Here is a 25,393-nt window from a genome sequence, read left to right as displayed (position 1 = left end):
TAACGATCCTCCCTCTTCGTGGTCGAGTAACTGAACACGTACTCATTGATGAGTCGTCTTTCAAAACAATAATCATATTTATTTTGATTAAGGAGGATAGAGAAAAGTGCTACACAACGAGCACATCACACCTTACAACAGCACACTCATCATAATAATAATCAGGAAAAAAGACCCCAGGGGGAGCGTTTCTCTTTTCTTCTCTCTGTGGCTCCCGCGCTATATTTTTCAGGGTAGTTTTTCCCTCTTTTGCTTCTTCGTTTAGCAGCTTCCCTGACGATTCGTCCCGGAACCTTACTCGTCCCCCCTTGGGAGCTCATTGTCTATCTTTTTTTTCAAGACAACTGAGCTTACCACATTTAGGAAAAGAAATGAACAAAGAAAAACATGTTCAAGCACACATACAAAAAAAAAATCACAAAATCAACAATTACCATCGTGGGATCAATGAAAATACCATACTGAATACACATTAGTAATACATATGCACTGAAATGCATTCACATTTACAAACATTTTCCGTGTACTTTCCTAATATATACATTCCCCGACTGCTGAACACGTCTAAAAATTCTTTCGGTTTCGAATAATTGCCGTTGCTGTGAACTTCCAGCTTATTAGATAACCCCATTACGTGGTTCTGAATGTCCTGGACTGATTTCATTTTTATGTGAACAGGAGCGTAGTCCACATCTCCAAATTCTACGTCCTGATCAAATATCAGTCCCACGTGTTGTACTCTGGCAATGTATGGCCTCTGCTTGACTTGGGTTCTAAGGGTCCAATGTAGTCAACGCAGCAGACCTCGAATGGGTTTTCGGGTCTCACGATTGGTTGGATGGGTAGGCGATCTCTATACGTGACGGTGCGTCTGACTTGGCATTCTCGACGACTCCTACGAAACTTCTGAACATCCTTTTTGATGGTAGGCCAGTACGACGAATACTTCATGCGTTGTTTCGTTTTGCGCTCCCCTAGATGTGCTGCCAAAGGTATTTCATGGGCCATCCGAAGCGTTTCCATTCGTTTGCAGGTGGGAACGACAACCTGTACGATATTTTCGCCGTTTACGTTCTCGGAGTGAGTGAGAACACCATTCCTTACGCCATAAGGTCTTTGGCCCAGACGTACGAAGTCCCAGCCCTTCTCGAGATCGCCATCTCCAATTAGCAAACCGATAAAGTCCTTGTCTCCTTTATCGGGGACTTGTGATGCATCAGGGATGCAGTTCCCTCCTTCCACGTTCGAATCCAGGAGTTGTACGACCGACATCGTTGAGTCTCCGGTATGCCGAATGGACCCAGTGAGCTGCACACTTTCCGACAGCGCCTCGTACGCAGTTGAGCATATTAACATGTCGTTAACAAGTTTCTTCGACACGGCACAAGTTACAGGAATGTCGCTGTGCATACCATCATCGATTCTCATCGGGATAACTTTCAGTGCCGCTACCTCAGTTTCCCCGAACGCAGATATTATTCGTATAGTGCCTTCTCCGTCGCAGTTCGAAGGCACCAAATCCTCTCTCAGAACTGATATCTGAGCTCCATTATCAATAATCGCTTTAAATTTTTTCGTTCCGCATTTGATGGGTGCAATTTTAAGTTCATCGATTTTCCCCGTGACCTTCGCAGAAGACACAGGAACCGAAACCTTCACCGTCAAAATATTCGAGGCTTCACTTGGTTCCACCGTCATTAATTGACTCTGTGCATTCACAATGGCATGCCCTTTCGCATTATTGTTGCAAACCCTCGATATGTGCCCAACCGAGCCACAAGAATAGCAAGTTGGCTTCACAAAGGTTTTACGCGTTTCGGTTTTGAGTCCTGGCCTGGAATTCGGTGCTTTAGGAGGAAAACTTCTACTGTTACCATATTTGCCAGCTTCATCTTTCACGTTATCATTGCCCGAGCCCACCTTCCTGAAGTTTGACCGCACACTTTCGTATTCATCTAGCTTGTCAGCTAGGATAGACGGAGATATGAAAGAGGCCCATTCGTCCACGAAATGGCCACGTATATCGCCGGGAACGCGTCGTTTTAGTTGGTCAGTAATGACAAGGCTCTTCAGTGTCTCGAAGTCACCAACGTCCAGACCCCGGATCCACTCTTCGAAGAAATTCGATATTTCGAAGACAAATTCTCGCCATGATTTCGCCGGGTTGCGTTGATGTTTGGTGAATTTTTGCCGGAAATGTTCCGCACTTAATTTGAATTTCCTAAGGAGGATCTCCTTAATGTACTCATAATCATCAAACTTCTCTTCCGATTCTCGGGCGATTAATTGGGTTATATCTGACGGCAATAAGGTCAGCAAAGCTGACACCCAGTTTCTTTTGTCCACCCCGATTCTATTCGCCTGGCGTTCAAATATTATGAGAAATAAGGCGATGTCATCCTCCTTGGCGTCAAATTTTGGAACAAGCCTCGTCAGTTCCGTACTGAATGAGGTTAAATTCTGTCGTCCATTTGTGGACGCGTTCGTCCTTTCCATCTCCAAGCGGAGTTTTTCCATCCGAAAGAGGTGTTCTCGTTCTTCACGCATCCTCCCTTCAGCTAGGTCACGCTCTTCTCGTGCTTCCCTGTCTCCCTTGATGACAGCTAACTGCTCTCGGATGAACTCCTCGTCATAGCCGTCACATTTGAGGATGCTATTCCTCAAGTCCAATATGTTCGACCCGTCCTTGACCACCAGACCCAACTCCTCTGCCAAAACCACCAAATCACCCCTCCTTGCACGCCCGAGATATGCCATGTTGCTTGGTATATCGTTTTTTTTTCGCTTATAAATGTTCACACTTAATCTACGTGTATACGTCCACCGTCATATGTTAATGACTAATCATTCGTAAAAAAAAATATATACATATATAGATAGATATATGCTCAATAATACTGACGTATTTCAAACAAACCCAAAAAAAAAAAATAAATAAAATCGTACATTCAAAGATAATTGAAAAAAAAATTAGTATGTGCGATAATACTGCTGTTCAAAAAAAAAAAAATCACATTCTCAATAATAAACTGACGTTTCAAAAAAAAATATAATTTTCTGAGCGAATAATACTGACGTATCTTTTCAAAAAAAAAAAAAAAATCAGTACTCGCATAATTACCGCCGTTTCAACACACAACAGAGCAATGATGCTCTCACTTGATAAACAACAGAGCAATGATGCTCTCACTTGATAAACAAAAGGGCAATGATGCTCTCACTTGATAAACAAAAGGGCAATGATGCTATCACACTTGATAAACAACAGAGCAATGATGCTCTCACTTGATAAACAACAGAGCAATGATGCTCTCACTTGATAAACAAAAGGGCAATGATGCTATCACACTTGATAAACAACAGAGCAATGATGCTCTCACTTGATAAACAACAGAGCAATGATGCTCTCACTTGATAAACAAAAGGGCAATGATGCTATCACACTTGATAAACAACAGAGCAATGATGCTCTCACTTGATAAACAACAGAGCAATGATGCTCTCACTTGATAAACAAAAGGGCAATGATGCTATCACACTTGATAAACAACAGAGCAATGATGCTCTCACTTGATAAACAACAGAGCAATGATGCTCTCACTTGATAAACAAAAGGGCAATGATGCTATCACACTTGATAAACAACAGAGCAATGATGCTCTCACTTGATAAACAACAGAGCAATGATGCTCTCACTTGATAAACAACAGAGCAATGATGCTCTCACTTGATAAACAACAGAGCAATGATGCTCTCACTTGATAAACAACAGAGCAATGATGCTCTCACTTGATAAACAACAGAGCAATGATGCTCTCACTTGACACACAACAGGGCAATAATGCTCTCACGTATATCACTAGAACTGATGCTCGCCACACGAACCGCCGGAGCAATGATGCTCGTCAACTATGCCGCTGGAGCTGATGCTCGCTGAATACGCCACTGGAGCTGATGCTCGTCAACTATGCCGCTGGAGCTGATGCTCGCTGAATACACCACTGGAGCTGATGCTCGCTCAATGCGCCACTGGAGCTGATGCTCGCTCAATACGCCACTGGAGCTGATGCTCGCCACCTACGCTGCTGGAGCTGATGATCGCCACCTACGTCTCTGGAACAATAATGCTCGTCAACTATGCCGCTGGAGCTTATGCTCACTGAATACGCCACTGGAGCTGATGCTCGCTGAATACGTCGCTGGAGCTGATGCTCGCCACCTTACGCCTCTGGAGCAATGATGCTCGTCAACTATGCCACTGGAGCTGATGCTCGCTCAATACGCCACTGGAGCTGACGCTCGCCACCTACGCCTCTGGAGCAATGATGCTCGCTGAATACGCCACTGGAGCTGATGCTCGCCACCTACGCCTCTGGAGCAATGATGCTTGCCACCTACGCCTCTGGAGCAATGATGCTTGCCACCTACGCCTCTGGAGCAATGATGCTCGCTGAATACGCCACTGGAGCTGATGCTCGCCACCTACGCCTCTGGAGCAATGATGCTCGCTGAATACGCCACTGGAGCTGACGCTCGCCACCTACGCCTCTGGAGCTGCTGGTCGTTGAATACACCACTTGAACTGATGCTCGCTGAATATGCCATTGGAGCTGATGCTAGCTACATACGCCTCTGGAGCAAATGATGCTCTTCACCTTTCAACTGCAGAGCAATGGTGCCCTCAGGAACCACCCGTCATCAGCAGTCCATGCTTTCTCTTTCTCATAGCTTGACAATGGAGGAACGCTGTGGCCATTTTGCCCTTCTTCATAAGTGTTATTCTTCAAAATGTTCCCCCGATTTTTTTTTTCAGTTCTAAATCCTACCGACTGCGCCAGTAACGATCCTCCCTCTTCGTGGTCGAGTAACTGAACACGTACTCATTGATGAGTCGTCTTTCAAAACAATAATCATATTTATTTTGATTAAGGAGGATAGAGAAAAGTGCTACACAACGAGCACATCACACCTTACAACAGCACACTCATCATAATAATAATCAGGAAAAAAGACCCCAGGGGGAGCGTTTCTCTTTTCTTCTCTCTGTGGCTCCCGCGCTATATTTTTCAGGGTAGTTTTTCCCTCTTTTGCTTCTTCGTTTAGCAGCTTCCCTGACGATTCGTCCCGGAACCTTACTGTGTTCCATTCCAATTTTTGTTCCTCTTTATGCCTAATGACAACCCTCAGAGTTTGTCGGTCCATTGACAGAACACCCTGTAAGTATAGATGTAGGCCTACATCAATATACGCTGGACGGATTATGTAATAGTCCCATGGGCTGTTACATAAAGGGTAATATATATGTTCTTGTATAATGTATTCGTATTTTATGCGTATTTTGTTTTTCCGTGTGATGGGATGGTGTATATGTGTGTAATAAATTTCATATTAAAAAATAATTGGGACGATAAAAATTATTGAAATATCCCGTACAATACGGGTCATGCGTTCACTGTTTGTGTTTTCAAGTTTGTAGCCCGCGAGCGGCAGAAATGCCGCATATCTGGCCCGTGGTATGAAAATATTGTGCAACCCTGCATTAAATAATGGTTTTAGATAAGTTTTATTTAATGTGGTTTTCAGTTTCGCTTTTTCATCTTGCTCACAAAGAAAACATTAGTGGGGAGGGGGGAATCTAGGGTATCTAAACGTTATATACAGGGTGATTATAATTAAAGTTCGTTTTTGAAAAGGCTGTAAAAAAGAACCACTGGTCAGAATTACCTGAGATTTCACCCGAATAAGCAATGGCATTTTGTCTGGCAAAAGAAAAAAAAAGTGAAAAATTGGCCAATAGATGGCACTGTACTCGTCATAAGATGCAAATTACAGGACATGACATGCACATTGCCATTGTGATAAAAGGCGTTGAACAAGCAGTTCCTGTTATTCTCTGCGTCCGCGAAGGTCGTCATGACGTTGTCATTGGAGGATCGGGCTCTGCTTTTGAAACATTTTTACAAGAACGGTTACTGTGTGGAACATAGGACTTGGAAGTCTGGGGGGGGGGGGCGGTACGATGATGATGATGTCAATTCATCTATACATACTTGTATATGTGTCGGAAGTGAAATGAAGTGATGTATAATAATCGTATCGGGTGAAAGGCCATGGAGCCGAAGAGATACAAGGTTGTTGACTGTTGGACAGGAGAGATGTCGACGCTCTAGTTTAGGCGTCTATGTAAATAAATATGATTATGAGTTATTCTCGTTGGCTCTGGTGTATACTTAAATAGTGATATGTCTAAGAGGCCAAGCGAAGCAATATATACATTAGATCAGTCGACTCCACGTTTGACTCTGGGGGAGCAATGCCCCCCCCCCACGCTCCCCGTATCTCCGCCCATGGTGTGGAATCTGCATTAAAGAAATTACGGACATTAAAGGGTGTTAGAAGCGGCTCTGGTCCGATGTCTGCAAACGGTCTAAAGATGATTGCTAAATTCGAAGAGACGGGTTCGTTTGACGTGAAATTTGGCGGGGGGGGGGGGGAAGGAATTTCTTCGACTTCAGTGGAGCAAGTGGCTACAGCATTGCAGGAAGCGTCAAGCAGTGCTTTGGGAGCGTGCACTGCTCGGGGAATCGGTCGAACTTTAGACATGCCTGTCAGCACGGTTCGTAAGATTTTACGAAACCTGCAATGCTATCCATACAAAATTACGCATGTTCAAGAGTTGTTTCCTGCGGACCTGCCAATACGAGAAAATTTCGCCCTGCAATTTCTCGCTCGGATGGAAGTGGATCCTGCATGGCCATGGAACATTTTGTGGACAGACAAAGCCCATTTCCATCTCCAAGGTTCTGTCAATATACAAAATTGCAGGATATGGGCGAGCGAGAATACGTTCCAAATGCAACCATTGCCTCTTCATTCTCCAAAGGTCACTGTGTAGTGCGCGAGTTTACGGCAGCGTTTATCGTTGGCCTTTTCTTTTTTGAGGAGATAGGTCCTTCGGTTCCTGCAACCTGTACCGTCAGTAGGACACGGTATGAATCTCTTTTGCGCAACCAGCTCATTCCAGCACTGCAACAGCACGGATGTGTGGATAGCACAATTTTCATGCACGATGGCGCTCCACCACATATCGCAACGCCAGTGAAGCAACTGTTGAATTTCCATTTTGGCAATGACAGTGTTATCAGTCGCCTTGAAACCATGCCGGTTGAGCGGCTGGGCGACGGCTGGCCGTCAGGCAGTTGAATGCATTCTGTATGTTGTGCACTTAGTATACAGTCGCTTTTGTGGCCCGGGGTATTTGGAGGACACACACACACTCATACTTCCGGCACAACTCAATCGGTAGTAAATTGCCTATAGCGATAGACCGGAGTTGTGTTCGGTTTGAATGAATGAATGAATGACCTGAACTCTTGTGGCTTCTGGCTGTGGAGTCATCTAAAAAATGGTGTGTACAGTGGTCCGATTGCGAACTTGCCTGAGTTGAAAAACCGCATTACGCAACACATTCACAGCATCACTTCTGATATATTTCGATGTGTTGTGGCACATGCTGTTGCTGTTGTGCGCTTTCTACTCATAGGAGAAAACGGTGGAGAGCATATAGAACATTTCTTGAGTAGCAGCTAATTTACCACATCCTTTTCCTGATGGTTCCATCACTGTTTGCTTTTCTACGATTTTCTAACTGTCACTTCTTTTAATTTGCATCTTATGACGAGTACAGCGCCATCTATCGCTAAATTTTTGAGCTTTTGCCAGACAAAATTCCATTGCTTTATGTATATTCTGGTGAAATATCAGGTCATTCTGATCAATGATTCTTTTTTACAGCCTTTTCCAAAACGAATTATAATCGCCGTGTATATATACCGAATTCAAGGGCGTCCGTATAAGAAACATTGCTTGTGCATATATGAGTTAGTTATGTGGGGGACTTACCCCCCACACACAGAGACAAAGTTAATTGGAGGCTTAAGTACCGAGAATCCTCATACTCCGACGCTCCTATAGACATAGAATAAATTCATTGTTTGTGAATGGGTTACCTCACCATATGTACACCATGTTGCAGGATGCGCAATTTTTTAGTCCATGAGCCTGATTAGTGGTCTTCCTGCTGCTCGCCGGAAAGAAACTGGAATTTTCGGGGTGACCATATTACCCACATTTTATGGAATTTTTTTCTAAATGAAACTTCCCGTATTTTCAACGAAGCTACTGCGTAGGATGAGAGGACTAAGAGGCACATGCATATGCTAGCTGTTGCTGTATAACCATGTTATACATGATATTGCGAAAAAAATTCTTTGCGGATTCCACGTTGGGCCTTCTTTTCCTTCTATCTGTCGCAATAATTGCAAACGCATGACGGATTGTTTTTGCGCCTTGACAGAATTTTGTGTTGAGGTGTGCCATGAAAAATTGAATTCATTATTTATATACATGCCGAGATACTTGATTGTGCATGAAGGGCTTACTATTGAGCCTTCAGCTACTAAATACTTTTTCTACCGAAACACTTCGCGGTGGGCCGGAGGTTGTAAGCTCTTCCCACCATGTTGTACGCAAGATGCTCACTTGTCGATGAATTTTACATGATTTGCATTATTATTCGAATTTGCGATTTAAAAGTAAAAGAAGGTGACACAAAATGAACATTTGTATGAAAACGGGAAGAGACATCCGAACTATATTGGAGGGAGAGGAGAAGATTTGACCATTTCCCGTGAAAAAAAAATGGGGTGTATGGTCTTGGTTTTAAAATTTGGGAATGGTACTCACATCAATAAATTGTTTTTGTGCAAAAGGTTTACAACTTCTGTGTTAGCTGGGGGTATTATTTTGCGTCCTTAGTTTTGATTGTTTTTATTCTGATATTGGAAAGTTGAAATTTCACGGATTCATTTTTCTCTCGATTTTTAGCTAATTGTGAATGAATGTTGGGGATTTGTGGTTAATTTATTTTCCATATATTTGGCAATTCAAACTTTATTTCACTGATCCCCCCGTTATTTTTGGTAACGGGATTTAACGTGAAATAGCCCCGTTTGGTTCCCACATTTCAGAAAGCCTTGTCTTGAGGAAACTCGGCTTAACAGAGTGAATACAAACAAATGCATTGATTGATTTAGACTTTGTGATAATGATCTCTTTTTTTTTTCTTTTTCGCAGATAATTGAGGATTCCAGTCAAAATCTTCAGGATAAAATAGAAGAATCTTTACTAGCGGATAATGCGGAGAAACTTTTCGAAAAACATTGAAGTAAGAGAATCGTGCAAAATATAGCAGATTTGATTGTCTGCCCTTGGTTTGAAAACATTGAAGTGAAGGCAATGCCTGTTTTGTTTCAATTTGCACTGATCGCTACTAGGCTCTGATCTATATCCGCGATCGAGTCGCGTGAGTGTGACGTCTGTGACAAAGAATTTCCTCGAATCGGCAATTCAAAAAGAACAAAGATTAACACTGAGAAGCTAAATGAGTTTGACTTTTGTGATAAAGTGATTTTTAGAATTATACATTTAAATACACACATAACAGTCCACATACGAGGAAGGTCACACGAGTGTGACATCTGTGGTATAATGTTTTCTCGAAAAGTCGATTTGAAATCGCACAAAATAGTCCACGCGGGAGAGAAGTCACACGAGTGCAATATTTGCGGTAAAGCATTTTCTCGAATACTCTATTTGAAATCACACTGCAGGATTCATACGGGAGAGAAACCACACGAGTGTGAAGTCTGTGGTAAAAAGTTTTCCCAAACCAGCAATTTATGCAAACACAAACGAATCCACACTGGAGAAAAGGCACGTGAATGTGATATCTGTGGTAGCAAATTCTCTGACAGCAGCACCCTGAACCGACACAAAAGAGTTCATACTGGAGAGAGGCCATACGGGTGTGAAATTTGTGGTAAAACATTTACTGACAACAGCACTTTAAGGGGACACAAAAGAATCCATACTGCAGAGAAGCCGTACGAGTGTGAAATCTGTGGTAAAACATTTTCTGATCGCAGAACTTTCAACCGACACAAAAGAATTCATACAGGAGAGAAGCCACACGAGTGTGACATCTGTCATAAAGCTTTTTCTCAAATCGGACACCTAAACCAACATAAAATAGTCCACACGGGAGAGAAGCTTCATGTGTGTGACATCTGCGGTAAAAAATTTTCTGTCAGCAGTGGTCTGAACCGACACAAAAGAATCCACACTGGAGAAAAACCGCACGAGTGTGAAAGCTGTGGTAAAAAATTTTCTCAAATCGAGAAATTAAATCAACACAAAAGAGTCCACACCGGAGAGAAGCCTCACGAGTGTAAAATCTGTGGTAAAAAATTCTCCGACAGCAGCACTTTCAACCGACACAAAATGATCCACACTGGAGAAAAGCCCCACGAGTGTGAAATCTGTGGTAAAAAATTTTCTATCAGCAGCACTTTTAACCAACACAAAAGAGTCCACACTGGAGAGAAGCGACACGAGTGTCAAATCTGTGGCAAAAAGTTCTCCGACAGCAGCACTTTCAACCGCCACAAAAGAGTCCATACTGGAGAAAAGCCCCACGAGTGTGAAATCTGTGGTAAAAAGTTTTCGGTCAGCAGCAATTTCATCCGACACAAAACAATCCACTCCGGCGAGAAAGCGCACGTGTGTGAAATCTGTGGTAAAATGTTCTCCGACAGCAGCAATTTCAACCGACACAAAGTGATCCACACTGGGGAAAAGTCCCACTAGCGTGAAATCTGTAGTAAAACATTTTCCGACTGCAGCATTTTTAACCGACAAGAATGAGTCCATACAGGAAGAAAAAAACCATGCAAGTGAGACTTCAGAAGTGGAAAGTTTTCACGATTAGGTCATTTAAGAAAACACAAAACAGTCGACTTGGGGGATAAGACACACGAGTGTTGAATCTGTAGTGAAACTTTTCTTCGCAAAGCTGCAGTTTTTACTGTCGCAAAATTTTCCGCACTGAGGAGAATCGACATGGACGCTTTTTTTTGTTTACTGGAAGCTTCCGTTTAGCTCTTATTTGAAGTAAAAGTTGATCCATTCTCCGAAAGAAATTAAATCAACACAAAAGAGTCCACACTGGAGAGAAGCCTCACGAGTGTAAAATCTGCGGTAAAAAATTCTCCGACAGCAGCACTTTCAACCGACACAAAATGATCCACACTGGAGAAAAGCCCCACGAGTGTGAAATCTGTGGTAAAACATTTTCCGTCAGCAACACAGATGAAATTCTTAGAAACAAGCTAATGGCTTAGAATAAGAGAATTTTTTAGCATGACAATTTCTGTGGAGGAATTTACAACTCTTCCAAGTCGCGCAGAAAGGTTAGAGGGAAAGAATAATGGAATGTTTAAGAACACAGTGTACTTTTTTTTATTCCTATTAAGTGAGTAGTTGTGCATGTTAAAATTTTTAAAGATTTAAGTAAATTTTATTGCAATTTTTGTCGATTAACATGAAAGCTGAGTTTCCGATGGAATGCTCTTTCGATACTGTTGATTTCATCGATCAAAATTATATGTTATGTCACACGTCGTTCCCCGCATGTCAGAAGCACGAATGTGAAAATTTTGCTTTTTTTAATCAACTGGTTGGATATCTTAATTTGATAAGTTGTGCTTTAACTACTTTACGGTCAAGGACGTAATATTGCGTCCAAACGCCTTTGGAATGAAGTCAAACAAGCTCTTTGTTTTTTTCCCCTCTCGTATCACCGTCAGGCTTTGCTGTAACCTTACGAAGCTGTTCTTTTTACCTTCCTTTTATTTCTATACAATTATTAGTCACTTTTTCTCAATATATGATGTATCCTTCTACTATATGCGTATGTATGTATGTACCGTTGAGAAAAACCTGCAAAAGCGAGTTGTAAGAGCGGTCAAAAATGGGTTAATGGATTCCTGTAAATTTAGTAATGAAAATAAATCCGAAAGCACGAGCTACTTTGGCCCTGGGGTGTTACTTTGATCCTAAATGGAAAAAAAAGATTGAGACATGCGTGGTACAAGCTGATTGTTTATACAAATACAACGCCACAACAGGCAAAATGCCCAACGAGGTGGCTGAGAAAAAGATGCCCACAAAAATATGGATGCCATACGTTTCAAAAAAAAAAAAAAAACAGCAACCCAATTAAAAATGCAATTAACACAAATTATAAACAATATATACACATGATAAAATATTATACAACGCCCATAAAGAATACTTATGGTTGTCTTATTCTAAGAATGGACCGAGCTTCTCGATTTACCCCAACATGTTTATCGTATTTCTTTTTAAACGTGTCAATTGTGCTACAATTTACTACCTCCGGGGGTAAGCTATTCCATTTATTAACAACCCTATTAGAGAAAAATTCCCTGCGACACCATAACCTTGCATTGTCCCTCACCAATCGATACTGGTGTCCCCTTGTAAAAGCAGTCGATTGGCGGTGTACTAAAAGTTCATGGTCCATCCTATCCATCCCATTTAAAATTTTGAACACTTCGATCATATCTCCTCGACCTCGACACCTACGTTCATCCAATGTAAACATATTCAAAAAATGAAGTCTCTCTTCATAACTCAAGCCCTGTGTGCCAAGAAGAACACGCGTAGCTCTTCTCTGCACCCCTCTGTCCCTCGTATGTCCCTCTGTAGGTATGGTCTCCAAAACCTTACAGCATACTCCAGTCCAGGACGAACTAATCCTCGAAAAAGCGGAAGAATGACTTTAGGAGAACGCGAAGAGCCCTTTTTGAAAATGAGACCAAGCATTCTATTCGATTTTTTGACCACCGCTGAACAATGTTCAGAAAACCTAAGCCGCTCGTCAATGAGAATTCCCAAGTCGGTGACCCTAGTTGCATCCGGGATAGTGACACCATTCAACTCGTAAGAGAGCCGTGGGTTGCTCGAACCAAAATGAGCGACCATGCACTTACCAACGCTAAACGTCATGCTCCATTCATATGCCCATGCTGCAATCTGGTTTAAGTTGGTCTGGAGCAGCTCCCTATCGTTTTGATTCCCGATTACCCCCATCAGCTTCACATCATCTGCGAATTTGCTAGTAATCCCATCGATACCCTGATCGAGTTTATCGACAAAAAGTGAAAAAAGTATGGGGGCCAAGGACACTTCCCTGAGGAACTCCACTTGTGGCGTCTGTCCAACCAGAGAATTCCCCGTTCACCATAACACCATAACTCGTTGCGACCTATCTCTTAACCACGATTCTTCTATCCAATTCAGCAAGTTGCCCCCGATTCCAATCTCGTGTAAACGCTTCAAGAGTTTGCCATGTTGGCAAACTCTTAAAGTTCGCTTCTTAAGGAACTCTTAAGGTTCGTTTAAGGTTCGCTTGATAGCCATCAAATTTCGATGGCCAAATGTGGCTCTCGCGGCAATTTCTTGTGGCCCGCCGATCCTTTCAGAATAATGGTTGAAAACATTGTGTGTATGAGAAAAACGACTAATTCTAAAATCAAAGAAATAATTCTGGAATTAATTAAAGAAATAATGAGAATAAATGAAAGAGAGAAATAATTCTAGAGCGAAATAAAAGAATTCCATCGATTCCATTAAATCGATGATAATTCAGAGTTGATGAAAGAAATAATTCCAGAATTGACGAAAATTGAGAGATAGTGAAAAAAAAAAACTTTGGAATTAATGAGAGATAATTTCGTAATTTTTATGATTGAAATTATTTCGCAATCAATAAAAGAATTGCATAATTATTGAAAGAGGAGATTTGAACATATGTATATTCTCAGAAAGAAAATTATTCCAGAATTGACGAAAATTTCAGAATTTTTAAAGTAAATAATTACAGAATCATTTAGTGATTTCAGATTGAAATTAATCACAGAATTAAATAATTCAATCAGTTATTAATTTACAAAAATCTAAAACTTTTTCAGAATTAATCAAAATTGATAACCTAATATAAGAAATAATTTCAGAATCAATAAGTTCTAATTATTTTTTACTTTTGTCCTTGTTTAACTCTGGACCCCGTTAATGCCTTCTATTAAGGTGTAACAGGAGTTGTTGGTCCGCAGGCTCAGGGTCGCCCTTAGCAGACGCGCTGAGGCGTCTCAAAATTTTCTGGGCACCAAAAATTTTGGGACCCCCCCACTTTGCCCCATGTTTTGCATTTTGTGGGGAGGGTGATCAGCATGCATTATATCATGATATACAGGAATGCTGAGAAATATACATAAACAAATTTTTGAACACACAATTAAACGTGAAGCAGCACAGAAATTGTTGAAACTTCAACACTGAAGGTGATTTTAAAATGATGGGAGGAAACAGTTAACGAAGATGATGAAAATTTTTTAATTGGTGAATTAAAAAGTTTTTGAAAGAAATATTTCAAGCATTAATGAAAATTCAGAACTAATGAAAGAAATGGTTCCAGAATTGATAAAAATTCAGAATTAACGCAAGAAATTGGTGAAAGCCTCCAATAATTTACCATGAGTACGGGGGCCTGACAAAGTCTAGGGTGCGGTACCTGTTGCACACTTCTAAGGGAAGCTCTGTGCGGGCTTCGTGGGAAGTTGCAATTTGGCCCGCTTTGTCTGGAAGGTTGAAGACCCCTGGCTTAAGCAAAAGCGCGAACCGCGTCCTCCAAGTTTCCTCCATCAATGCTTACGTAATATTTGAATGGCCCTAACCTGTATAGGGCCTCTTAAAGAAACCATAAATGTAATGCATGAATGAAAAAAACCATGTAGGACGTCTTGCCCTAACCTACTTGGCAACTTTCTTCTCCCTCTCCCCATATAAAAAAATGAAATAGGAAGAAAAATTTACACCGCCTTCATTGGTGGATTTTTGCGGTTTCACGCCTCCTTTCCCATAATCCTTTGCGATCTTCCCTACTGCCGAGAGAGAAACCGGCTCTTTTTCATTCCCCATGTAAACGTGGTATCATTAGCAATAAGCGAGGAGTTTTTGTTGTTTTTATTGCGAGATATTGCAAGACGACGGATGAAAAAAGTGGTTTCTTCTTCGTTTCATCTTGCTTTAACAACTTCTTTACCTCGTGGAGGGAGAGGAAAGAAGGTATATTACCTTCTTTTTCGCAGTTATTTGTGGGTTCAAACGTTTCTTTCCCCCCCCCCCCCCATAATCCTCCGCGCGGCGAATGAAAACAAGCTGCAGCTGTATTCATTCCAAGGTTAAGCGATCTCCTGCCATTTTCTTTCTTACTTCGTTTTATATATCGCCGGAATATTTTCCTGCCCTCTATTTTCGCGCCATGTCAAACGAAATCGCAAGAAGTGGCCGTTGGAGGGAATCGGAAATCATGAAATTAATTTCAATTTACAAAGTTTACGCGTTGCAAGGCAGGTTCGACGGCACCGTTCGCGATAGTGAACTGTACCGCGAGCTATCAGAGAAGCTGGCGAAGAAGTGTATCGTGAAGTCTCCTATACAGATCCGCACCAAACTGAAAGGCCTGAAAAGAAAATATCGGGTCATCAGAGACTGCATGAAGCAGAACGGTCCGACCTTCAAACATTCGTTCCATTATTATGAAGAGATGGACAACATTTTGGGCAGTCATGTCATCAAAACACCGCGGGTACCCTATGATGTTGATTCAGATCCTGATTCAGGTGAGTGTAAAAAAAACAAAAAATTCGTAAAGGTTTAGACTTTTCAACCCATGGGCGGATCTAGAGTTCGCTGTTGGGAGAGATGATTTCACAAATTGCTACGAATTAGTCGGTAAATAATGTGACCATGCGTCTCGCACTCTGTCCCGTATTTTCCGGGACAGTCCCGGTTTTTCCGTTTTTGAGTCGAAGTTTTCTTGAATTTGTTATTTGATCAAAAACATTGATACAGGTAATTTTCAACGAACTGATTGAACGCAATGTTATCATCTAGCACATAGTTTCCCAAACTTTTTGTTCCATCCCCCCTTCTTTATAGAAAATTTTTCTCTCATCGCGCCCCCTCCCAACTCAGGCGTACCTATAAGATCCTATGTTGTACCCGCAGCATCTATCGCCCCCCCCCGACCTTCCCTTCGCCCACCAGGAGGCGATATTGCGCACTTTGGGAAACACTGATCTAGAAGTTCCGAAAATTTCATGAATTCTCGCATTTCGCTTGTGGGGGGGGGGGGAGAACACGACCCCCCACTACCCATCCCATTGATCCTCGCATGGTTCAGCTATGTCTGGTGGATTGTGAAACATTTAGAATGCATGCAGGTTCATTTTTGAGTACAAAGTCAACCCACAGCACCCCATATTCCATACTTGCTCACTCCGTGGCCTAAGGGACAAATGTGGCCGTCAGGATCATCTGGTGTGGCCCGCAACCACAAAAGTAATTTTTTAGAAATGAACCAAGTTACTAGCACCTTTCCAGATCACTTTAGTTACCAGCGGTGCAGTTCCACATCACTTGATGTGGTCCTTGGCGTATCCCTAGATCAGTTTGGGAGCTCGTGGCGCAGACGATCGCTGAAGTGACCCACGGTGCATTGCCAGATCACCAAGGGGATGGTATTCACTGGCGTGATTTGTTTAAACCGTAGTTACAATTTTTGATAGGAGATCGACACGTATTGGTTAAATTCAGGTTTCTAGGCCTGAATTTCTAGGCCTTTCTCTTATCCAGAAATTGTGACTATAATTTACACCATGTCGGTAAATACCGCCCTTAACTGACCTGTGACATATTTACGGGTCACCGCGGCGCAGTTCCAGAGCACTTAAACTAATCGGGTCAAAATTCCACTCAAACGACTAGCGAAATATTTACAGATCACTAGCGTGGTCGGTACATTCCCAGATCACTTAAGTGGTCCGAGCACATTTTCAAATAACTTGAGTGACCCACGGCACAGTCCAGATCATTTAAGTGGCACGCTGTGCATTCCCTGGTAACTTGCGACCCGCCGTATATTTACAGACCGCCATTGGCACAGTTCCCGAGCACTTAAGCGAATCACATTGTGTTAAAACAGAATTTCTACAAATTCTCATCCAAATTTTTGTATGAAATTAACAATTTCGGAAATTAAAAAAATCTATAGAGTGCGCCACACAGTGTTTTTCAAAATTTGTTTACAGCAAAAATTTACAATTTCAAAAATGAAATTTTTTGGAAATTTTATTTTGGTTTCTCTTATGGGAAATTTTTTTTTCCCATGACCATAAATAGAAGTTATCTCTTTAAAAACTAAAAAAAAAAAAAAAAATTTCCTTAAATTTTTTTGGTCACGTGGTACATGAGGTTTCTTAAAATCATAATTGATAATTATTTAAGTTGAAGAAATTTTTCTAACACATTTTTCAAAGATTTATATGAATTAAATAGTTAATTAACATCTATACACATATACAATGGACGCCAGGGTCTCTGCCACCGGACGTATCACGTTGCCGAGATCTCTTCCAGCCCAGCTTCGTGGCAGAGTCTGGAATAAAGTGAGTGCACCTAACAGTCTGAGTGTGCAGCTAGTGTTGTGTCTGATATTCCAGTGCCATCTATACTTCAAATTGTGAGTGAAGTGTGATGATTGAATATTTGTAACGTTGTAGTGCCTGTTGCTCTCTGTGGCGAGACTTTTTAACGGGGTGATCGGCTCGCATTCGCGCCTTGAAGTTGGGAACCACAGAAAACCAACTTCAGCCGACCACCACTGTGGCGCCGGTGGGGTTCGTACCCGGATCCTCGCGATGCGAGTCCGTCACTGTGACCACTCGACCACCACAGCGGCCTATACACATATACAGGGTGTTCTGTTAATGGACCGACAAACTCTCAGGGTTGTTAAGCCAGGTTTTCCTGAGAGCAGGTTTCTACAGTGCGTGCAGCGTGAAAACTCTGATTCGTCAAAAAAAAACCTGAATTTCAAGTTTTTAACCAATCAGCGTTTTTACGCTGCACGCGGCGCAGAAATTCTACTCCTGGGAAAACCTGGCTTTATTAGGTATCAAGAGGAACAAAAATTGCAATGAAACATGCTGTCGCAAACCCCGTTCAGAGGGTGAAAATCGCGAAAAAATGTGCATGCAGGCTCCGAGTCCAGAGGAGACGAAAGGTGGATGTCAGTTGATCGCTGAATGCGTTCGTGGGTTCGCTCACCTTACCTGACGTAAGTAGCGGGTCATAAGAGGGTTCAAAGATTATATATCGAAATCGTGCTGAGTCGAAACAGCACCTCCTGGAGATAGAAGGCCTCCGCACGCTGCTTGTGACGTCGCCGCTGTGGTGGTCATAATGACAGATTCGCATCGAGAGGATCCGGGTTGGAACCCCACCGGCGCCACAGTGGTGGTCGGCTGAAGTTGGTTTTCTGTGGTTCCCAACTTCAAAGCGCAAATGCGAGCTGATCTCCCCGTTAAAAAGTCTCGCCACAGAGAGCAACAATCCTACAACGATAAATCATTCAATCATAACACTTCACTCATAGTTAGAAAAACTGGTGGCAGATGGCAGCACTACACATAACAAGCATTACAGAGAAACAAACTTTACGTCAGGTTGCACTACACGTACACGCACATTCCCGCATGTACCGATTCGTTGGGGGTTCCGCAGAACAATATGGACGAGGTACATGTGTGGTTTAGTAGTAGTAGTGCTTGTGACGTCAGTAAGTAGTTCACTTCCCCTTAGAATGTTCGGGAAAAAAATTCCCTGGGGCTCAGAATTGATGATCTCTATGCCCCACATTCAATCAACATGCGGTATTTGTGAGCCAATCAGGAAGATTCTACGCCAAAATAAGGAGAAACGAAATAGGATGCTGTGTTTCAAAATATGGCAAACTTGCTAGGCAGTCTGAATGACGTTTATGGCAACCCGTGCGGCTTCTATCTCTAGGAGGTGCTTGTCGAAACCGCGAGAGTTATAATTATGAATTTTAGTTATTAGTTTTATTTCATGGCGTAAAAACAGACTAGAAAGGGGATTTTTGAAATTCGACCCCTAAAGCGGTTATAAGTGGTTTCAAAGTTTATATAGCGAAATCATGTTGAGCCGAAACCGCTGAAGCTATAATTATGAAATTTGTCAGTAGTTTTTCAGTTTGTAATGTAGAGTCTCACTAAAAACGTACATTTCGAAATTCAACATCTAAGGGGGTCATATGTAGGGGTGGGGGGTTTCAAAGGGTATATGGCGCAATCATCGTTGAGTCCAAACAGCAGAAGCTATAAATGATGAAAATTTGTGGTGAGTATTATATTTTACAATACAGAGAATCACTCTATATACGACGGGATTTCTGAAAATGTAACCCCCAACGAGGTGCAAATGTTACATGGAGAACAATTTCAGATGACCGAATTCGCTTGAGTGAAGCCGCGGGCTAGTTACATATAAAGAAAAATACACTAAATTTAGATTAAAAGTGTTTAAAATTTTTTGAAACTTCTTAAATATGTTATTCAAGTAACCAGTTATCATGTACAAAGAAAATTGTGCAATTTGGTGATGAATTGGGAGGACCGGTCAAAAATGCGTTAAGTAACCTGCGGCGGCGCTGTTCTTATCACCCAATTGAAAGTGGTGCGCGACGCGTTTAGAAATTTAAATTTTGATTTTGTTTTAATTTAGAGAGAATGGTCCCCTTCATGTCTGTTCACTGTCGGTATCATGTTATGGTCAATGTGAATTTCGGAAATTAATAATAATGCCATTTTTTTTTTTTGTAGACTTGAATGTGCCCATTGAAGGAGAGGACTATTCGTTGGTCATGAAATGCGAGGTGGCGGATGATTATGAGTAAGAATCATAATGAATTGCTTTCGATAAACAATTATTGCTGACTACTAAATATTTTCATAATAAGGGGCCGTTCAAGTATTACGTAAGAAAATTTTTAGCCATTTTTGAGCCCCCCCCCCTCCCCCCATTTTCAGCAAAATTTCGTCTTCAGCTCTACCCCTCTGAATCCTAACTCATATTTTCATGAAGGGTGGTTGATGACGTAAGCATTATCCAAACCCCCCCCTCCCCCCTTGTCAGCAAATCGGAAACCCTTTCCTCCTTCCCCCCCCCCCATCGAGGATGACGTAATACTTGAACGGCCCCTAATTTATAGTAATAATGAGTGCGGTATGTTCAATAAATACAATCACACCACCATATTATGATTTTAAATTTACACGTAATGAACCCAAATTTTTATCGACAGTATTTTCATGTAATTTGACGTGAAAAATTAACTTTGGCACTTTATTATATTCTTTTATAGAGGGGGGAAAATTATTAATTCCTTTTTTTTACTTTTTAAATTCTAGCCCAATGTCTCCAGATGGCGAAGGAAACTCAGAGCATAAGTACCTCAGTACCTCACAAGCACCATGTATCTCAACGACACCAGCTTGTCATAATGACAAAGGTATAACTATACAGCCCAGTAATTCACAAACACCATGCACATCTACGAACACAGCTAGTCAAAAAGACAAAGGTTCAACTGTGCAGCCCAGTAACTCACAAACACCATTCGCCTCGACGACAACAACTTATGAAAAAGACGGAGGTATAACTTCTACTGTTAATGGTCTTTTATTCTTGAGCACGGGTATCTAAAATTGCCAATTTTCCTAACTATGTATATGTAATTAATATTCTTTCATTCTATCTCTGAATTTGATAGTTTGTTTATAGCTTCAGCAGTTTCGGCTCTAGACCATAGTTTCCCAAACTTTTTGTTCCATCGCTCCCTTCTTCAGAGAAATTTTTCTCTCATCGCCCCAAACTCAAGCGAACCCATAGGATCCTATGTTATACTCGTGGCTTCCATCGCCCGCCAGGGGGCGAAATTGCCCACTTTGGGAAACACTGGGCTAGACGATGATAAGCCAGTCAATGAGTCAAGACATGTCATTTTATATACGGTAGGGGCCCAAATATCGCCGTCCATGGTTGCTTCTTGACTACTGCTCTGCTGGTAGCTAGTGGCCACTACCGAAACTACGACGCTTTCTCCTTCAGTAGTTGTTTGTTGTGGAAGCTAGACGCATCTGTGTTGTTTTTCTTTTCTCAGGGAATTTTTTCTGATTTTAGTGAACAATGAGTTAATAAAACACGTTTCCTCATTACTTTTAGTGTAATCAATAAAGTTCAAGTGATAACATTACATCATTTAAGGCAGTGATAGCGACTATAACAGGCTAAATTTTGGTGTAGTTTGTTTCTTGGTTTGTGATTCAATTCCGAGAGTGGAGGCCGCCATGTTTGAGATTTAGGTTGCTCCCAATATCACCCACTTGAGTGTTCCCATTCGCAAACTTTCGAAGTAGGGTTCTTCTTTTCAGATGTCACATAGAAAGACGTGGAACAAGATTAAAATGAAAAAGATGTATAAAATAGCGGTGAAAAATAGAGATGAAGCCATTGAAAGCATCGGAAGCTTTTCAAGTACCTGGATCTACATTAAAAGTCTACGTGTGATAAAACCTGAAGATGAACTTCAAAAATTACTTGATGTGCCACTAGGACGAAGGCCTTTTTATCTCCTCGTGTAGAAGATCAATTTGTTGAGTATTAATTATCAATTTACAAATGGATGAAACTTATTATGGACTTACGACAAAAAAATGTAAAAGGGCGGTAAAAGTCATAGAGGACAAAAATACGGGGATGTCCCGCTACTCACGCTGTAAGTTCGTGGTCCGTGGAATTATTTCAGGCATTTTACTGGTCCTTGGATTTAGAAAGATTGAGAAACGCTTTTAGAGTTGATTATTTTGAAAAGTTATGATTGGCATGTGTGTGCATATATATAATATATAAATCATTTACATCATAGGTCAAGCTAGAAAGAGAATGGATCCACACGAGGAGATATTGAGGAACATTCTAAAGGACACAACAGACAGGATATTGCACTTTCAAGAAGCTGCAGAAAAAGCGGCCGAAGCAAAAAGAGAATCGTTCCGGAATAAACTTCTCAAACAAAATCAAGAGATCCTTGATCTATTGAAAGCCATTTTGGCGAAAAAATAAACACGAGTTTTCTTTCATTGAATTCAGTTGCATTTTAACATTATGTATTTACTTTTCATCTGAATTAATTGAATTGTTGCTGGGCCACCGAACGAGTTGTTTTTCCCCCTGAACTGTTGTTGCTTAATTTTGCATCTTTATTTCAAACAATTAGAACGTTAAAGAAACTTATGAGCGAACTCAATTGGCAATCATTTCCAAAGTGGTTTTAAATCTAGTCCTAATTATTGAACCAAAAAAATCCCATCTTTTCTTGGAACGTATTTGGACCAGACCCATATCGTGCGTAAAAAGACCGCAACGAATAGGTTCTGTGAAAACGAAACCACATAAATATTTTCAGAAAATGAAACTTTTCTATATAAATTTAAATTTCTTTTAAAAAGTTAAAAGACATACACTGGTGAAATAAATTAAGAGAATTTGCATATTTTATCGAATTTCATGAAAAGAACTGAACTGAATGTAAAACCACTGCTTCTAGACAAAAATGCAAATCTTGTACGTCAAGTACGTAAGCGTACACGTGTGTGTAGGCGGAGCCAGTAGAGAAACAGGTTTTACAAGCGCGCGTAAGTTAAGACGCATTTCGTTCGCTAGCACACCTCGGCGAATTTCTTGGTGTTATTTTGCAGCAATCGGTTAATTTCAAATTGTAACAGTAAAAATGAGTAACCACCAACGTTTAGATGATGGAATGAGGTGGCGAATTGTGGTTGAGGCTAGAAGCAGGCCAATCACAAGTCCAGATTTGTAGAGAGTTCAATTTAACGCCCAGCGGCGTGTGTAACTTATAGAAACAGTTCCAGGATACCGGATCCATCGAGAGAAAGCCTGGGCAAGGTCGTCCAAGAGCCTGGTCTGGGCAGGCAACATGTTGGATGGCCGTACACCTCTCCATGTCTTTGAAAGAGGCACTGTGACTGGTGTGAGGTATAGGCATGAGGTCTTGGAGCCCTATGTTCGCCTTTTCAGGGGTGCAGTTGGCCCTGAGTTCAGTTTAATGGACGATAACGCGAGGCCACATAGAGCTCTTCTGCTCGACGATTTTCTAGAGTTAGGATATTCGCCGGATGGATTGGCCAGCCAGATCTCCAGACCTTAACCCTATAGAGCAGTTGCGAACATGAATAATTTGCCCCCCCCCCCGCCCGTTTTTCCATGGAAGATAGTAATATCTAATAATATTGCAAACTAGACTTCACATTATTGCCAAGTTTTTCTCGATTGGCTTTTGACAATTTTCATAAAGTACGCCCAGGGCTGTCTTAACATCATCATACGCCCACATACAAAGCGATTTTTCTGAGAGAGGCACTACTACCTATAGCCAAAAATTCCTACCTACCTATTTGCATATTTACTCTTGAAAATTGGAACCAGATCTAATTGTCACTTGGTTGCCAGAAGTGACCAGATGGGCCCCATGCAGCAAAGCAAGTTCTACACAATAAGGACATGATTTTTGTGGGTCATTAGTGGATCAACTGTGTAGTTTGATTCATAGAATTAAAACAAATGCTACCAGGTGTAAATTACAAACTTGACAATGTATCTAAAAAGAAAAAATACCCAATATATATAACGGTGAATCGTCAGAAATAAGATACCTATTGGCAGGGTCGCAACTGGATACTTGGTTAGCCGGGGCAACTACTCATTTAGGCAACCCCCCCCCCTCGTAATGCTGAAGGATAGGTTGAATGGTTGAATTTGCGCCCCCTTTTGTAATGCGCCTCGGGCACCAGACTCGCTTGCTCCACCACCCTCCCCCAGTTTTGCGGCGCTGCCTATAGGTAATATTATGGACATTATAAGATTCAATGGTTCCTCCTTGGAGTGTTGGTACAGCCTTTATTCATCAACCGTTCGTCGTACTGGTATGGTTCTAATTTTAAAAATTCTCAAAATGTGACCAGAAATTACCCTGTACGAGTTTTGAGGAGGAAAATACAGTGTACACAAAATAAAAAAATGTACATTTTTGTACGATCCCCCCTCCCCCCACCACCTCTGATTTCCAATCAGACAGTTGTTGCTCTTTCTCTTCGAGCTCAACAAACAAATCACATGTTTTTAACTGCATTACTCTGTGGGATATTTAAATTCAAAATCAGAGACAGGTCCGGGCTCAGGAGAATTTCGCGGCCCAATGCAAAAAAAAAAAAAAAAAATGTTTGCGGCTCCCTCTAAAAAAATTTTATGTGGTTGTTCCCGACTTACAAACTTTTCGAGTTACGGACGTAAATCTTGAAGGGGAAATTTTTTTTTCTATTACTCTAATTTTTTCACTATTTCAGGAACGCGTTGATAGTCTGGATCGTAATCAAACACGATATCCATTGAGAGGGAATGATATTTAAATTAATTTTGCAAAATTCATAGATTATTAATAACAATTAGCGCGTGGTTCACCTGCTAACACTTCATCGTGGCTCGAACCATATTGAACAGACATAAATTTTTGTCATACTTTTAAAGCACTTCATCATCTCTTTATCAAATATACGTTGCAATTCGATAACTTTGATCATTTTTCGAATCTTTTATAGCTGTTTTTGTGTCATTAATGTAAATTAATAGAAGTAAAGGAATCAATTACTGGAATTCCATGACTTCCACAAGAGTAGGGCTGACAGGCAGGATCGTCGCAATAGCATCATAGGCCCCCCGAGCCCAGGGATTTTTTTTGAAGGCCCTACCTGAAAAATTCAACTGAGGCACCTCTTCTCTTGGGGGGTGGGGGGAGGCATGCGTTAAGACGGCCCTGCCTAAGGTTCGCACCAGGCTTCCTCATTTTTCAGTTTTGAATCTGGTAACCCTATCTGAAGACCACATAATCCGTGTTTTCACTTATTTGTTCGATCATCCATATTCTCCGAATGTTTTCGTGGAAAGAAATAGTTATTTTTCTACATAAAATCGATTATTGCAAATTTACAATTTTTGTTACCGAAATTTTCGTCTCGTTAAAAAATTTCATGCCAAAAAATGACAAAGAACTCTCTGTTTCATCATCGCATGAGTTGCCTGAAATTTCGAGATTAAATGGCAGCACCAACAGTATATAACTCAAGCCTCTGGAGAGAGTATGACGTCATCGGTCTCCGCCTTGGCAGTCCTGAGAACCGTGTCCCCCAATATCTTCCGTCGGAACATCACGTGACTCGGTGAAAACAAACACGAACCCCCCCCCCCCTGTTATTTTCTTATGGCATAAATAGGAGTTTAAAACAATAAATGAAAAAATAATTTCAGCTTGGACGAGATAATTCCAAAATTAATTTAAGAGATAATTACAGCATTGATAAAAGTGATAATTCAAAAATTAGTGAAAGAAATAATGAAAACGATAATGAAAAAAATTAATAATAACGTGATCCTCACGTATTCCCAAGGGATCAGCATGATCCGTCCAGGGAAT

General features: G+C 41.2%; 2 protein-coding genes across 3 annotated transcripts; one reads left to right on the top strand and one right to left on the bottom strand.

The window, feature by feature from the left end:
* Positions 1–720: 720 nt before the first annotated feature.
* Positions 721–2,757, bottom strand: LOC149068353 (uncharacterized). The gene has a single exon (XM_089251930.1). It carries the CDS (start codon positions 2,755–2,757, stop codon positions 721–723), a length of 2,037 nt encoding a protein of 678 aa, XP_089108056.1.
* Positions 2,758–10,709: 7,952 nt separating this feature from the next.
* Positions 10,710–21,991, top strand: LOC149068352 (uncharacterized). 2 transcript variants are annotated; one of them, XM_089251624.1, is made up of 4 exons: positions 10,710–11,371; positions 19,668–19,737; positions 20,256–20,500; positions 21,773–21,991. In XM_089251624.1, the coding sequence occupies exons 1-4, from the start codon at positions 11,260–11,262 to the stop codon at positions 21,967–21,969; spliced, it is 624 nt and encodes a 207-aa protein (XP_089107750.1). In that variant the 5' UTR covers positions 10,710–11,259; the 3' UTR covers positions 21,970–21,991. The 2 variants fall into 2 exon arrangements, with proteins under 2 accessions (XP_089107750.1, XP_089107749.1); XM_089251623.1 differs by lacking the exon at positions 10,710–11,371 and adding an exon at positions 14,893–15,605.
* The last annotated feature ends 3,402 nt before the right edge of the window (positions 21,992–25,393 follow it).

This window comes from Pholcus phalangioides, unplaced genomic scaffold (assembly GCF_987345545.1).
Source record: "Pholcus phalangioides strain wild (caught in Gottingen) unplaced genomic scaffold, Ppha-v1.0 ptg000027l_1, whole genome shotgun sequence".
Taxonomy (NCBI): Eukaryota; Metazoa; Arthropoda; class Arachnida; order Araneae; family Pholcidae; genus Pholcus; species Pholcus phalangioides.
The sequence above is the reverse complement of the archived record's forward strand: the minus strand, read 5'-3'. Positions and strand labels throughout refer to the sequence as shown.